The sequence below is a fragment of the Notolepis coatsorum genome (assembly GCF_963971535.1).
Source record: "Notolepis coatsorum genome assembly, contig: SCAFFOLD_965, whole genome shotgun sequence".
NCBI lineage: Eukaryota > Metazoa > Chordata > Actinopteri > Aulopiformes > Paralepididae > Notolepis > Notolepis coatsorum.
Genome location: NW_028169942.1, coordinates 1 through 15,541, shown reverse-complemented (window position 1 = coordinate 15,541; position 15,541 = coordinate 1). Strand labels below are relative to the sequence as shown.

General features: G+C 48.8%; 1 protein-coding gene across 1 annotated transcript in view; it reads right to left on the bottom strand.

Annotated features, from left to right (window-relative positions):
- LOC311248644 (arf-GAP with SH3 domain, ANK repeat and PH domain-containing protein 1-like) overlaps window positions 1-4,839 on the bottom strand; it is a gene marked incomplete at its 3' end in the record, with an annotated part of 66,834 nt that extends 61,995 nt beyond the window's left edge. The window contains 2 exon segments of the mRNA XM_084339498.1: window positions 3,518-3,663; window positions 4,773-4,839. Coding sequence (XP_084195624.1) covers window positions 3,518-3,663; window positions 4,773-4,812 — 186 coding nt within the window. The 5' untranslated portion in view covers window positions 4,813-4,839.
- Between the last annotated feature and the right edge of the window lie 10,702 nt (window positions 4,840-15,541).

Below are 15,541 nucleotides of genomic sequence, written 5' to 3'. Positions count from 1 at the left end.
TAAAAAATAATTCTAAATCGCTCCTTCTCCTGTGCCTGTGTTTGATTGATTGATTGATTGAAACGTTATTAACAGATTGCAGAATGGGTACAGTACAGTACAGCTCAATACATACAATTGTTAAGGGGATGCAGACCAGAGAAAGACTTTCGTCTTGTTACATCAGGGTCCCCCATTTTCAATTCATCATAACATATATGACATACATGACATACAGATAGACAGTACTGCTACATCTATACATTTATGACATATCAGATTTGCAAATACAGTACTGTTTGTGATACAAAAGTGTCCAGAAAAGGAGTGTATATACATTTGGCGTAGAAACTGTACATTGGAGGAGGTTGGATGGGTGGGGTGGGGTTGGGTGGGTTGGGTGAGGGCTGTACATTGGAGGTGGGGGTGGGGGGGTTGGGTAGGGGACACACACACATTTTACACTGTACATTGGAATACTGACAAAGCCTTACTTGTTCTGCTCCTGGGTTCTAGAAAAGACACCTAACCCTAACACATAATATGTACATTACAATGCACTGCTCCTTTGCACTGTGGTTAGATGCTAACTACATTTTGTTGTACTTTGTACGTGTACCCTGTGGAATGGCAATGAAATTAAATCTAATCTAATGTAATCTAACACAGGGGTAGTCTCCGTATAGCTGTGTCACTCAGATTTCAAGCTTTGGTGTTGAAACTACACTTTTTGTTTGGATCCCAGATTCAGTTCTTTAATATTCAGCTGCTCAGACAGGAAGTTGGCAAAAACAAATAAACAAAGAAATAACTTCTCCTTTTCATCTGAATCGTAATCGTTCTGTTGTGAGGAGCACATGTGATAATCAGACATGAAACCTACCACGTGTTCTGTGTCTTGAGAGCTCTGCCGAATCCCCATAAACTCCACCGGTTGACATTACCCAGAGGAGAGCAGACCTCTAGTGAACTGTAGACACTATTATCACCCAGAGAGCAGACCTCTAGTAAACTGTAGTCACTATTATCACCCAGAGGAGAGCAGGTCTCTAGTGAACTACAGACACTATTATCACCCAGAGGAGAGCAGACATCTAGTGAACTGTAGTCACTATTATCACCCGGAGGAGAGCAGACATCTAGTGAACTGTAGTCACTATTATCACCCAGAGGAGAGCAGGTCTCTAGTGAACTGTAGACACTATTATCACCCAGAGGAGAGCAGACCTCTAGTGAACTGTAGTCACTATTATCACCCGGAGGAAAGCAGACCTCTAGTGAACTACAGACACTATTATCACCCAGAGGAGAGCAGACCTCTAGTGAACTACAGACACTATTATCACCCAGAGGAGAGCAGACATCTAGTGAACTACAGACACTATTATCACCCAGAGGAGAGCAGACATCTAGTGAACTGCAGACACTATTATCACCCAGAGGAGAGCAGGTCTCTAGTGAACTACAGACACTATTATCACCCGGAGGAGAGGAGACCTCTAGTGAACTACAGACACTATTATCACAGAGGAGAGCAGACCTCTAGTGAACTACAGACACTATTATCACCCAGAGAGCAGACCTCTAGTGAACTGTAGTCACTATTATCACCCAGAGGAGAGCAGGTCTCTAGTGAACTGTAGACACTATTATCACCAAGAGGAGAGCAGACCTCTAGTGAACTACAGACACTATTATCACCCAGAGGAGAGCAGACCTCTAGTGAACTACAGACACTATTATCACCCAGAGGAGAGCATGTCTCTAGTGAACTACAGACACTATTATCACCCAGAGGAGAGCAGACTCTAGTGAACTACAGACACTATTATCACCCAGAGGAGAGCATGTCTCTAGTGAACTACAGACACTATTATCACCCAGAGGAGAGCAGACCTCTAGTGAACTACAGATACTATTATCACCCAGAGGAGAGCAGACTCTAGTGAACTACAGACACTATTATCACCCAGAGGAGAGCAGACCTCTAGTGAACTACAGACTCTATTATCACCCAGAGGAGAGGAGACCTCTAGTGAACTACAGACACTATTATCACCCAGAGGAGAGCAGGTCTCTAGTGAACGACAGACACTATTATCACCCAGAGGAGAGCAGGTCTCTAGTGAACTACAGACACTATTATCACCCAGAGGAGAGCAGTCTCTAGTGAACTACAGACACTATTATCACCCAGAGGAGAGCAGACCTCTAGTGAACTACAGACACTATTATCACCCAGAGGAGAACAGACCTCTAGTGAACTGCAGACACTATTATCACCCAGAGGAGAGCAGACCTCTAGTGAACTACAGACACTATTATCACTCAGAGGAGAGCAGACCTCTAGTGAACTGCAGACACTATTATCACCCAGAGGGAGCAGACCTCTAGTGAACTATAGACACTATTATCACCCAGAGGAGAGGAGGTCTCTAGTGAACTGCAGACACTATTATCACCCAGAGGAGAGCAGACCTCTAGTGAGCTGCAGACACTATTATCACCCAGAGGAGAGCAGACCTCTAGTGAACTGCAGACACTATTATCACCCAGAGGAGAGCAGACCTCTAGTGAACTACAGACACTATTATCACCCAGAGGAGAGCAGGTCTCTAGTGAACTACAGACACTATTATCACCCAGAGGAGAGCAGACCTCTAGTGAACTATAGACACTATTATCAACCAGAGGAGAGCATACCTCTAGTGAACTACAGACACTATTATCACCAGAGGGAGAGCAGACCTCTAGTGAACTACAGACACTATTATCACCCAGAGGAGAGGAGACCTCTAGTGAACTATAGACACTGTTATCACCCAGAGGAGAGCAGACCTCTAGTGAACTATAGACACTATTATCACCCAGAGGAGAGCAGGTCTCTAGTGAACTGCAGACACTATTTCCCCAACTATTTAAAGGTTCCTACTTGGGCCTACTGCAGTTGACAATAGTTCCAATAGAGGAAAGGTGTCTGTGGTTCACTAGAGGTTTGCTCTCCTCCAGGTGAGGTCATCCAGTCTCTGTAAATGTGCTGCTCGGGGAGCGATCGAACATGCCGGCCCTCTAAGCTCATCGTCCTCTGGGTGTTGGAGGTATTCTGTCATCTCTTCCTCTCTCTCTCCCCCCTCTCTCTTCCTCTCTCTCTCCCCCCTCTCTCTTCCTCTCTCTCTCCTCACCCCCTCTCTTCCTCACTCCCTCTCTCTCCCCCTCACTCCCCTCTCTTCCTCTCTATTCCCCCATCTTTCTCCATCTCTCTCTCCCTCTCTCTCTCCCCTCACCCCCTCTCTTCCTCTCTCTCTCCCCCTCGTTATCCCTCTCTCTCTCCCTCTCTCCTCCTCTCTCTCCCTCTCTTCCTCTCTCCCCCTCCTTCTCCCTCTCTTCCTCTCTCTCCTCACTCACTCTTTCTTCCTTTCTCTCTCCTTTTTCTTTAATCTATCCATATCCCTCTTTTCTTTTAGTATTCCGTCTTACTCTCCATCTCTCCACCTCTCTCCATCCCTCCATCCCCCTTCCTCTCCCTCTCTCTCCTCACCAGATTCTTCATGGGCGTCAGTAGCTCCTTAGAGAAGTCAGCCAGTCGGGAGAAGGCAGAGCCAACCTCTGTCTCCCCGTTTGAGTGACAGTTGACTGACAGCTTCTCCATGGAATAAATGTACTGCTCCAAGTGAGAGACGTGGTCTGAGAGACAAAGAGATAGAGAGAGAGGAGGGAGAGAGAGAGAGAGAGAGAGAGAGAGAGAGAGAGAGAGAGAGAGAGAGAGAGAGAGAGAGAGAGAGAGAGAGAGAGAGAGAGAGAGAGAGAGAGAGAGAGAGAGAGAGAGAGAGGGGAGAGAGGAGAGAGGGGGAGAAAGAGAGAGAGAGGAGAGAGAGAGAGAGAGAGAGAGAGAGAGAGAGAGAGAGAGAGAGAGAGAGAGAGAGAGAGAGAGAGAGAGAGAGAGAGAGAGAGAGAGAGAGAGGGGGGGAGAAAGAGAGAGAGGGAGAAAGAGAGAGAGAGAGGGAGAAAGAGAGAGAGAGAGAGGGAGAAAGAGAGAGAGGGAGAGAGAGAGAGAGGGAGAAAGAGAGAGAGAGAGGGAGAAAGAGCCAGACAAAGGGGATGAGAGTGGGAGAGAGAGGTATGATAAAGATAGTGGTTAGAAGCATTCATTACTTTATAAATCAGTCAGTAAAGCTTTTTTGGGTGGAGGTGTAACTAGTCTGTCTGCTGTATATGTAGCATGAAGCAGCAGTATTAATATATCTGCTGTATATGTAACAAGAAGCAGCAGTATTAATATATCTGCTGTATATGTAGCATGAAGCAGCAGTATTAATATATCTGCTGTATATGTAGCATGAAGCAGCAGTATTAATATATCTGCTGTATATGTAACAAGAAGCAGCAGTATTAATATATCTGCTGTATATGTAGCATGAAGCAGCAGTATTAATATATCTGCTGTATATGTAGCATGAAGCAGCAGTATTAATATATCTGCTGTATATGTAGCATGAAGCAGCAGTATTAATATATCTGCTGTATATGTAACAAGATATATAATATATCATGCCAAATATATGACTGGAACACTGGGTGCTGAGGTGTGTAAATTGTGTGTGTGTGTGTGTGTGTGTGTGTGTGTTGTGTGTGTGTGTGTGTGTGTGTGTGTGTGTGTGTGTGTGTGTGTGTGTGTGTGTGTGTGTGTGTGTGTCTGTGTGCGTGTGTGTGTGTGTCTGTGTGCGTGTGTGCGTGTGTGTGTGTGTGTGTGTGTGTGTGTGTGTGTGTGTGTGTGTGTGTGTGTGTGTTAGTACCTTGTCCTGAGACATGTTTAGCTTTAGCGGCTTTCTTCATCTTCTGAATGATAGTTCTGTCACTGTCCAGAGCCTGTAACACACACACACACACACACACACACACACACACACACACACACACACACACACACACACACACACACACACACACACACACACACACACAAACTTCTCTTAAACACTATCAATTAGTGGTTGGCCGATAATGACCATGTTAATAACATTACCATCTTTCGCAGTCTGAAACTACTGTATGTTATTATCTATCCACATCTGTCTGTACGTACCTGCATACTATATCTATATCTGTACAGTATATCCCTTACCTACTCTTACTAGTTACGCTGCTGGCCAGTATGACGTACTACCATCTTTATACCTGTATCACTGTATATATTAATACTACAACTACTTTATATATTTTATATGCAGTTGAATCACATTGTATATTACTACTGCACTTTACTGGTAGATTTGCACTCCGGTTGGATGTTTCTTTTCATTGTACTGTACTTGTGCTAATCTAATCCAATCCAATCTAAAATCAAGATTCCATTGTGACTTCATGCTCCTGCATTAGATAACAAGAAGTGTTGGAGCCATATTGCTTATTATTTAAAATGTTTTCTTTTTGACCATCATGTGTTGATATTTAGATTTAAACGTATTCTATATTGTGTATATATTTATCATGAAGCATAAATAATTCATGCTGGTCATTTGGAATGATTGCTCCCCCTATGTTGGTTTGGTATGGTAATGTTAGGCCTAATGGTTCGCTGATTGATCATCATTATCAGGTGTTAAAATGGGTGTCTGCCGGGAACAAGGCCGGTTTTGATTTGGAAAGACGGGGTGATCGTACAGTTTTCAACCACACACACTTAATACTCGCAGGAAAGGTTTGTTTTGTAGATTTGTTCATTCGTTTGTCATTTTGGAATTGTGAATCATAATGCTTGGATCACAATAAACAACGTTTGATTTTTTTATCTACGACTCAACTGGATTGTTTGCTGGAAAGTGCGTCTGAAAAGTTTGACCCCACTCTGTTTATGACGTTTGGGAGATCAAAAGCTGATAAGAAGCTTGCGCTGTGCTGCTCTTTCTGTCCACCTGTCTATATAATTTGACACAGTTGATCATCCTTTGTTCTTACAAACAGTATGTAATATTATCTGTTATTATGTAATATAGAGTGCAAATTAGGGATGTCCGATATTATCGGCCGACCGATATTATCGGCCGATATCGGCAGTAAAATGTGATATCGGAAAATATCGGTATCGGTAAAAAAAAAAAAAAAATTTTTTTTTTTTTTTTTTCTTTTTTTACATTTATTTAACCTTTATTTACCCAGGCAAGCAAGTAAGAACCAATTCTTATTTTATTTATTGTCAAAAGTATGCATGTTGGTTTAATTCAACAACAAGAGATATGTAATGTTAATTTTTACTTTTTTAATTATCATATTTTTCACAGATAATGCTTACATTTAGAAAGCCTTTTGAATGCATCCAGTGAAATTATTAATTACCTGAAATTATTCAGTTTTTTTGGGGGGAAACCCTGCATATATCGGTATCGGTTGATATCGGTATCGGTATCGGTATCGAAATTAAGAGTTGGACAATATCGGAATATCGGTATCGGTAAAAAAGCCAATATCGAGCATCCCTAGTGCAAATGTAACAGTAAAGCACAATAACGTACTGTACAGGTTAAAATAATTAAACTGGGTACAAACAGTGATGCAGGTATAAAGACACTATGGTAGTAAGTCATACTGGCCAGCAGCGTAACTAGTAAGAGTAGGTAAGGGATATGTACAGATATAAATATGGTATCTACAGATATGTAAATAGGATTACATGCAGGCATGTAGAGAGAAAGTGAAACATATAAAAGGGACATTGATGTTTATAGATGTCATGTTGTTTCCCTTCACTTCTTACACAATAACATGTTTAACCCTTTCACTGCCACACGACAGAAGGTTAACCCTTTACTATCACACAACCGTACAGTTGTGTGATAGTAAAGGGCTAACCTTCTGTATTGTCACAGTGAAAGGGTTAACCGGCGGTCGTGTGGCAGTGAAAGGGTTAACTGGGGAAATAAGTTTCGACATTTGTTCTCTAAGTTCCTGTTTTACAGCCAGGCCAGAAAGTCTGTCCGTTTGTCCGCCTGTCAGTCAGTCAGTCAGTCAGTCAGTCAGTCAGTCAGTCAGTCAGTCAGTCAGTCAGTCAGTCAGTCAGTCAGTCAGTCAGTCAGTGAGTCAGTCAGTCAGTCAGTCAGTCAGTCAGTCAGTCAGTCAGTCAGTGAGTCAGTCAGTCAGTCAGTCAGTCAGTCAGTCAGTCAGTCAGTCAGTCAGTCAGTCAGTCAGTCAGTCAGTCAGTCAGTCAGTCAGTCAGTCAGTCAGTCAGTCAGCCAGCCAGTCAGTCAGTCAGTCAGTCAGTCAGTCAGTCAGTCAGTCAGTCAGCCAGCCAGTCAGTCAGTCAGGCAGTCAGGCAGTCAGTCAGTCAGCCAGCCAGCCAGCCAGTCAGCCAGCCAGTCAGTCAGTCAGTCAGTCAGTCAGTCAGTCAGCCAGTCAGTCAGTCAGTCAGTCAGTCAGCCAGCCAGTCAGTCAGTCAGGCAGTCAGGCAGTCAGTCAGTCAGTCAGTCAGTCAGCCAGCCAGCCAGCCAGCCAGTCAGCCAGCCAGTCAGTCAGTCAGTCAGTCAGTCAGCCAGTCAGCCAGCCAGTCTACAGATAGATACAGATACAGATACAGATACAGATACAGATACAGTTACAGATACAGTTACATATAGTATAAAATGAACTGAGACAACACTAATAACATGTATATGTTCATGTTCTAAAATTAAATAAATAAATCACTAGACCAGGTGTGTGTGTGTGCGTGTGCGTGTGCGTGTGTGTGTGTGTGTGTGTGTGTGTGTGTGTGTGTGTGTGTGTGTGTGTGTGTGTGTGTGTGTATATGTATGTGTGTATCCTCAGGCTCGTCTTATATAATAACCAACCTTGTTACACTTAATTACACACAACATATGTTTTTCTCTGTCTCTCTCTCTCTCTGCCTCTCTCTCTCTCTCTCTCTCTCTCTCTCTCTCTCTCTCTCTCTCTCTCTCTCTCTCTCTCTCTCTCTTTCGTTCTCTCTCTGTACCCCTACCCCCTCTTTCTCTCTCTCTTGTTCTCTTTCTCTCTCTTTCTCTCACACACACACACACACACACACACACACACACACACACACACACACACACACACACACACACACACACACACACACACACACACACACACACACACACACACACACACACACACACACACACACACACACACACACACACACACACACACACACACACACACACACACACACACACACACACACACACACACACACACACACCATCTTCTACTAATAATTACGTAATGTGTTTCCTGAATCAAGCCAGGCTGAAATAGAGAGAGGAGCGGATAGGAGAAAAGAGGAGAGGAGAAGAGAAGAGAGCAAACGAGAGGGGAGGAGAAGAGGGGAGGAGAGAAGGAGAGGAGTGGATAAGAGGAGAAGAGGAGAGGAGAAGAGGGGAGAGGAGAAGAGGGGAGAGGAGAGGAGAGTATTGTGTATTCCACAGAGAGTTAAGCATGTAAACGTTAACCAATGTAATGGCCACCCTCCCATCACTTTGATCTCCAATCTACTGACCAATCAGGAAGCTGTATTTTTAAATTAGTAATAAGTATACTGACCTGAGACCCTCTAGTAACTGACCTGAGACCCTCTAGTAACTGACCTGAGACCTGAGACCCTCTACAGTAACTGACCTGAGACATGAGACCCTCTACAGTAACTGACCTGAGACCCTCTACAGTAACTGACCTGAGACCTGAGACCCTCTACAGTAACTGACCTGAGACCCTCTACAGTAACTGACCTGAGACCTGAGACCCTCTACAGTAACTGACCTGAGACCTGAGACCCTCTACAGTAACTGACCTGAGACCTGAGACCCTCTACAGTAACTGACCTGAGACCCTCTACAGCATAGGTGTCAAACTCACGGCCCGCGGGCCAAATCCGGCCCGCCACGTCATTTGATGTGGCCCCCCAAGAGCTCAGGTAAAAAAAAAAAAAAAAAAAAAAAAATAAGTAAAAAAATAGCAGTGTTAAAATAATTGTGGGTTAATGCGTTAATAAAGCTTTAACTTTGACAGCCTTAGTTATTACACATTCTTACACATACATGTATGTTGAACATCTGAGGTAACAAAGGAAAAAAGCCAAAAGCACTTACTCATCAGACATTCTTTGACAATTTTACTGTGAGGTTTTGCCCGCTGCTCACTACCTTTTCTCTGTTTCTTTAAACCTATACTGTTTATTTCCCTTCTATACTGTTTATTTTCCCTTCTCACTCACTCTCTCTAGCCCCCACCCTCTCGTTCCTTACCCTTAGTGGCCACACCTGTTCGATATTCTATTATCTCTCGCACCTGTGGTGGCAGGCTAATTAGTCCCCCTGTGGGCTTTAAATACCAGGGCGCTTCCCCTCGTTTTGGCGTGGGGTCGTGTTGTATACTTGCCGAGTCATATTCTCTAAACATCTAGACTCTTTCGGGAGATCCTCTGTCTGCCTATGCTGTTCCATTCTCCGGCGTCGAGATGTTTGCTCCAGCCTTCGCCTGCTGTCGCCGTTGCCTGAGAGTGGGACTGGTCTGCGCTCCCTAGACTTCCACGGGAGGCATCCCAGTCATCCACTTCAGACCCCCCGCGCAGCTGTCGTCCTGACGCACATCCAGACCAGCGCAGACGCTCTCCAGTCCACAGCGCGCAACGCGCATCTTCCAAGGACGCTCGAGCTTGGCACGCTCTCCAGACCAGCGCGCAACGCGCATCTTCCAGACCTTCGAGCTTGGCACGCTCCTCCTTACCAGCGCGCAACGCGCATCTTCCAAGGACGCTCGAGCTTGGCACGCTCTCCAGACCAGCGCGCAACGCGCATCTTCCAGACCTTCGAGCTTGGCACGCTCCTCCGTACCAGCGCGCAACGCGCATCTTCCAAGGACGCTCGAGCTTGGCACGCTCTCCAGACCAGCGCGCAACGCGCATCTTCCAGACCTTCGAGCTTGGCACGCTCCTCCGTACCAGCGCACTGACGCGCATCTTCCAGACCTTCGAGTTTGGCACGCTCCTCCGTACCGGCGCACAGACGCGCATCTTCCAGACCTTCGTGCTTGGCACACTCCTCCTTGCAGACGCACCCCGATGCGTCTCTCTGTTCCGACGCGCACACCAAGGTGTGGCGCGCCACTCTGTTCCTCGGCTCCGACAGTGGCTACCCGGTGGACGACATCCTCGCCACCGCCACTGTTCCAGCTCCCTGTTCCGACGCGCACACCAAGGTGTGGCGCGCACTCTGTTCCTCGGCTCCGACAGTGGCTACCCGGTGGACGACATCCTCGCCACCGCCACTGTTCCAGCTCCCTGTTCCGACGCGCACACCAAGGTGTGGCGCGCACTCTGTTCCTCGGCTCCGACAGTGGCTACCCGGTGGACGACATCCTCGCCACCGCCACTGTTCCAGCTCCCTGTTCCGACGCGCACACCAAGGTGTGGCGCGCACTCTGTTCCTCGGCTCCGACAGCGGCTACCCGGTGGACGATGCCCTCGTCACCGCCACTGTTCCAGCACTCTGTTCCTCGGCTCCGACAGCGGCTACCCGGTGGACGATGCCCTCGTCACCGCCACTGTTCCAGCACTCTCTCCCTCGGCTCGGACAGCCAGCCGCCCCGGTGGCGATGCCCCCCGTTCCCGCTGCTGTCCCCGTACCTTTACGCATACGCCTGGGTGAGTTTTGATTGTGATGTCACTCACTCAGCGTAGTGCCCTTGCCCCCGTTCCCGCTGCTGTCCCCGTACCTTTACGCATACGCCTGGGTGAGTTTTGATTGTGATGTCACTCACTCAGCGTAGTGCCCTTGCCCCCGTTCCCGCTGCTGCCCCTTTACCTTTACGCATACGCCTGGGTGAGTTTTGATTGTGATGTCACTCTCCCAGCGTATTGCCTCTGTTAGTTAGTTTGGACATTTCATCTCCCAGCGTATTGCCTCTGTTAGTTAGTTTGGACATTTCATCTCCCAGCGTAATGCCTCTGTTTTTGGTTCTCACTTAGAATAGTATTTTTGGACTTTACATCTCCCCCTGTGTGTTTGTCACACGAAGATATTATTACTTTGTTCACTTTGTTATTTGGACTGTTCTGCACCTGCTCTGTTTTTTCCCTTTTGTGCATTAACTCTCTCCTCTGTCCTGCAGAGCGGCCCAGATGTTTTCCCACCAGTCCCCAGTTCCTCCCTGTACCCCAGCCCGCCTCCGCGGGCCTCAGTCCCCTCTGTTCCCTAGTTCTCCCCTTTCTAGTTCCACCTAGTTCCTGTTCCCTAGTTCTCCCCTTTCTAGTTCCACCTAGTTCCTGGTCCCAAGTTCTCCCCTTCTAGTTCCACCTAGTTCCTGTTCCCTAGTTCTCCCCTTTCTAGTTCCACCTAGTTCCTTGTCCCTAGTTCCCCTAGTCCCCGTTTCTCCTGTTCCCTAGCTCTCCTAGTCCCTAGTCCTCTCTCCCTAGTTCTCCTTGTCCCTGGTTTACCTAGTCTCTAGTTCCTCTGTCCCAAGGCGTTCCCTTAACCTTCCCTTAGGCGTTCCCTTACTTTCCCTTAGTGTTCCCTTTTCCTGCCCGCCTCTTAAAGGCACCTTTCCTTCCCCTCATATTATATTCCTGTATTTGTGATTCTCCCTTAAAGGGACAGTGCCCTTTTCCCTGTATTTCCCTGTTGTTCAATAAATATCTGTTTCTTGGCAAACCATCATACCTGTCTTGAGTTGTGCGATTGGGGTCGTTTACAAACCATAACAGTACGACCCCACCAAGTCTACGACCCCAGCCAGCACAGACTGTGTATGTTGAGTTTGCCTTTTTTTTTCTTGTCCCCTCTAGCTCCCCTGTTAGCCCTGTTAGCTTCCCTGTTTAGCCCAGTTTAGCTTCCCTGTTTAGCTTGTTAGTCTCCCCGGTTAGCTCCCCTGTTTGCTTCCCGTTTTGCCCTGTTTGACCCCCCTGTAGCTAGCCATGCCCTGGCGGCTAACCCAGTCCCTCAGCAGAGCCCCTGTCTGCTAGTCTTGCCCCGGCTGCTAGCACAGCCTCTATGTTTATGCAGCCCTTGCTGCTGGCATGGGCCCTGTAGCTAGCCATGCCCTGGCAGCTAACCCAGTTTCCCTCTGCATGGCCCCGGTCTGCTAGCTTGGCCCCGGCTGTTAGCACAGCCTCTATGTTAATGCAGCCTTGCAGCTGGCATAGGCCCTGTAGCTAGCCAGGCCCAAGCAGCTAACCCGGTCCCTCTGCATGGCCTCCACTTTTTTGTGTAGTTTCTCCCACTGCTAGGACTGCCCTTCAGCTAGCAAGGTCAGTATTCCCACAGCTAGGACTGTCCTTCCAGCTAGCTTGTTCTCTCATGCTGGTCCAGCCCTGTCTGCCAGCCTAGCTCCGGCAGCTAGCGCAGCCTCTATGTAGATGTAGCAGTACAGCTAGCATAGGCCCTGTAGCTATCAGTGCCTTGGCAGCTACCCTTTCCCTCTGCTAGCCTAGCTCGGCAGCTTGCGCAGCCTCTATGTTGATGTAGCATTACAGCTAGCATAGGCCCTGTAGCTATCAGTGCCCTGGCAGCAACCTTCCCTCTGCTAGCCCTTCCCGGTGCTACCATGGTTACCCCTTTGCTACCCTGCTTGCCCCTCAGTTCCTCTAGACCAGTTGCTCTAGACCAGTTCTCTAAACCAGTTCTCTAAACCAGTTCTCTAGACCAGTTCTCTAGCCCAGTTCTCTAGACCAGTTCTCTAGACCAGTTCTCTAGACCAGTTCCTCTAGACTAGTTCTCTAGACCCAGTTCCTCTAGACCAGTTCCTCTAGACCAGTTCCCCCAGTTACCCCTCGGCGACCCTGTTTCTTTTGCTAGCCCCACTCTTGTGGTGGCTTCCCCTGCTGGCTTGGCCAGTACCTCTTGTTTTGCCCCCTGCCACTTTGTCTGTATTTGTTTTGGGTCGCCGGGTGGCTCCCGTTGGAGGGGGGGATACTGTGAGGTTTTGCCCGCTGCTCACTACCTTTTCTCTGTTTCTTTAAACCTATACTGTTTATTTCCCTTCTATACTGTTTATTTTCCCTTCTCACTCACTCTCTCTAGCCCCCACCCTCTCGTTCCTTACCCTTAGTGGCCACACCTGTTCGATATTCTATTATCTCTCGCACCTGTGGTGGCAGGCTAATTAGTCCCCCTGTGGGCTTTAAATACCAGGGCGCTTCCCCTCGTTTTGGCGTGGGGTCGTGTTGTATACTTGCCGAGTCATATTCTCTAAACATCTAGACTCTTTCGGGAGATCCTCTGTCTGCCTATGCTGTTCCATTCTCCGGCGTCGAGATGTTTGCTCCAGCCTTCGCCTGCTGTCGCCGTTGCCTGAGAGTGGGACTGGTCTGCGCTCCCTAGACTTCCACGGGAGGCATCCCAGTCATCCACTTCAGACCCCCCGCGCAGCTGTCGTCCTGACGCACATCCAGACCAGCGCAGACGCTCTCCAGTCCACAGCGCGCAACGCGCATCTTCCAAGGACGCTCGAGCTTGGCACGCTCTCCAGACCAGCGCGCAACGCGCATCTTCCAGACCTTCGAGCTTGGCACGCTCCTCCGTACCAGCGCGCAACGCGCATCTTCCAAGGACGCTCGAGCTTGGCACGCTCTCCAGACCAGCGCGCAACGCGCATCTTCCAGACCTTCGAGCTTGGCACGCTCCTCCGTACCAGCGCGCAACGCGCATCTTCCAAGGACGCTCGAGCTTGGCACGCTCTCCAGACCAGCGCGCAACGCGCATCTTCCAGACCTTCGAGCTTGGCACGCTCCTCCGTACCAGCGCACTGACGCGCATCTTCCAGACCTTCGAGCTTGGCACGCTCCTCCGTACCGGCGCACAGACGCGCATCTTCCAGACCTTCGTGCTTGGCACACTCCTCCTGGCAGACGCACCCCGATGCGTCTCTCTGTTCCGACGCGCACACCAAGGTGTGGCGCGCCACTCTGTTCCTCGGCTCCGACAGTGGCTACCCGGTGGACGACATCCTCGCCACCGCCACTGTTCCAGCTCCCTGTTCCGACGCGCACACCAAGGTGTGGCGCGCACTCTGTTCCTCGGCTCCGACAGTGGCTACCCGGTGGACGACATCCTCGCCACCGCCACTGTTCCAGCTCCCTGTTCCGACGCGCACACCAAGGTGTGGCGCGCACTCTGTTCCTCGGCTCCGACAGTGGCTACCCGGTGGACGACATCCTCGCCACCGCCACTGTTCCAGCTCCCTGTTCCGACGCGCACACCAAGGTGTGGCGCGCACTCTGTTCCTCGGCTCCGACAGCGGCTACCCGGTGGACGATGCCCTCGTCACCGCCACTGTTCCAGCACTCTGTTCCTCGGCTCCGACAGCGGCTACCCGGTGGACGATGCCCTCGTCACCGCCACTGTTCCAGCACTCTCTCCCTCGGCTCGGACAGCCAGCCGCCCCGGTGGCGATGCCCCCCGTTCCCGCTGCTGTCCCCGTACCTTTACGCATACGCCTGGGTGAGTTTTGATTGTGATGTCACTCACTCAGCGTAGTGCCCTTGCCCCCGTTCCCGCTGCTGTCCCCGTACCTTTACGCATACGCCTGGGTGAGTTTTGATTGTGATGTCACTCACTCAGCGTAGTGCCCTTGCCCCCGTTCCCGCTGCTGCCCCTTTACCTTTACGCATACGCCTGGGTGAGTTTTGATTGTGATGTCACTCTCCCAGCGTATTGCCTCTGTTAGTTAGTTTGGACATTTCATCTCCCAGCGTATTGCCTCTGTTAGTTAGTTTGGACATTTCATGCCAAACTGTTTTTGGTTCTTACTTAGAATAGTATTTTTGGACTTTACATCTCCCCCTGTGTGTTTGTCACACGAAGATATTATTACTTTGTTCACTTTGTTATTTGGACTGTTCTGCACCTGCTCTGTTTTTTCCCTTTTGTGCATTAACTCTCTCCTCTGTCCTGCAGAGCGGCCCAGATGTTTTCCCACCAGTCCCCAGTTCCTCCCTGTACCCCAGCCCGCCTCCGCGGGCCTCAGTCCCCTCTGTTCCCTAGTTCTCCCCTTTCTAGTTCCACCTAGTTCCTGTTCCCTAGTTCTCCCCTTTCTAGTTCCACCTAGTTCCTGTTCCCTAGTTCTCCCCTTTCTAGTTCCACCTAGTTCCTGGTCCCAAGTTCTCCCCTTCTAGTTCCACCTAGTTCCTGTTCCCTAGTTCTCCCCTTTCTAGTTCCACCTAGTTCCTTGTCCCTAGTTCCCCTAGTCCCCGTTTCTCCTGTTCCCTAGCTCTCCTAGTCCCTAGTCCTCTCTCCCTAGTTCTCCTTGTCCCTGGTTTACCTAGTCTCTAGTTCCTCTGTCCCAAGGCGTTCCCTTAACCTTCCCTTAGGCGTTCCCTTACTTTCCCTTAGTGTTCCCTTTTCCTGCCCGCCTCTTAAAGGCACCTTTCCTTCCCCTCATATTATATTCCTGTATTTGTGATTCTCCCTTAAAGGGACAGTGCCCTTTTCCCTGTATTTCCCTGTTGTTCAATAAATATCTGTTTCTTGGCAAACCATCATACCTGTCTTGAGTTGTGCGATTGGGGTCGTTTACAAACCATAACATTTACAGCCCAAAATACAAAAAAGATCCA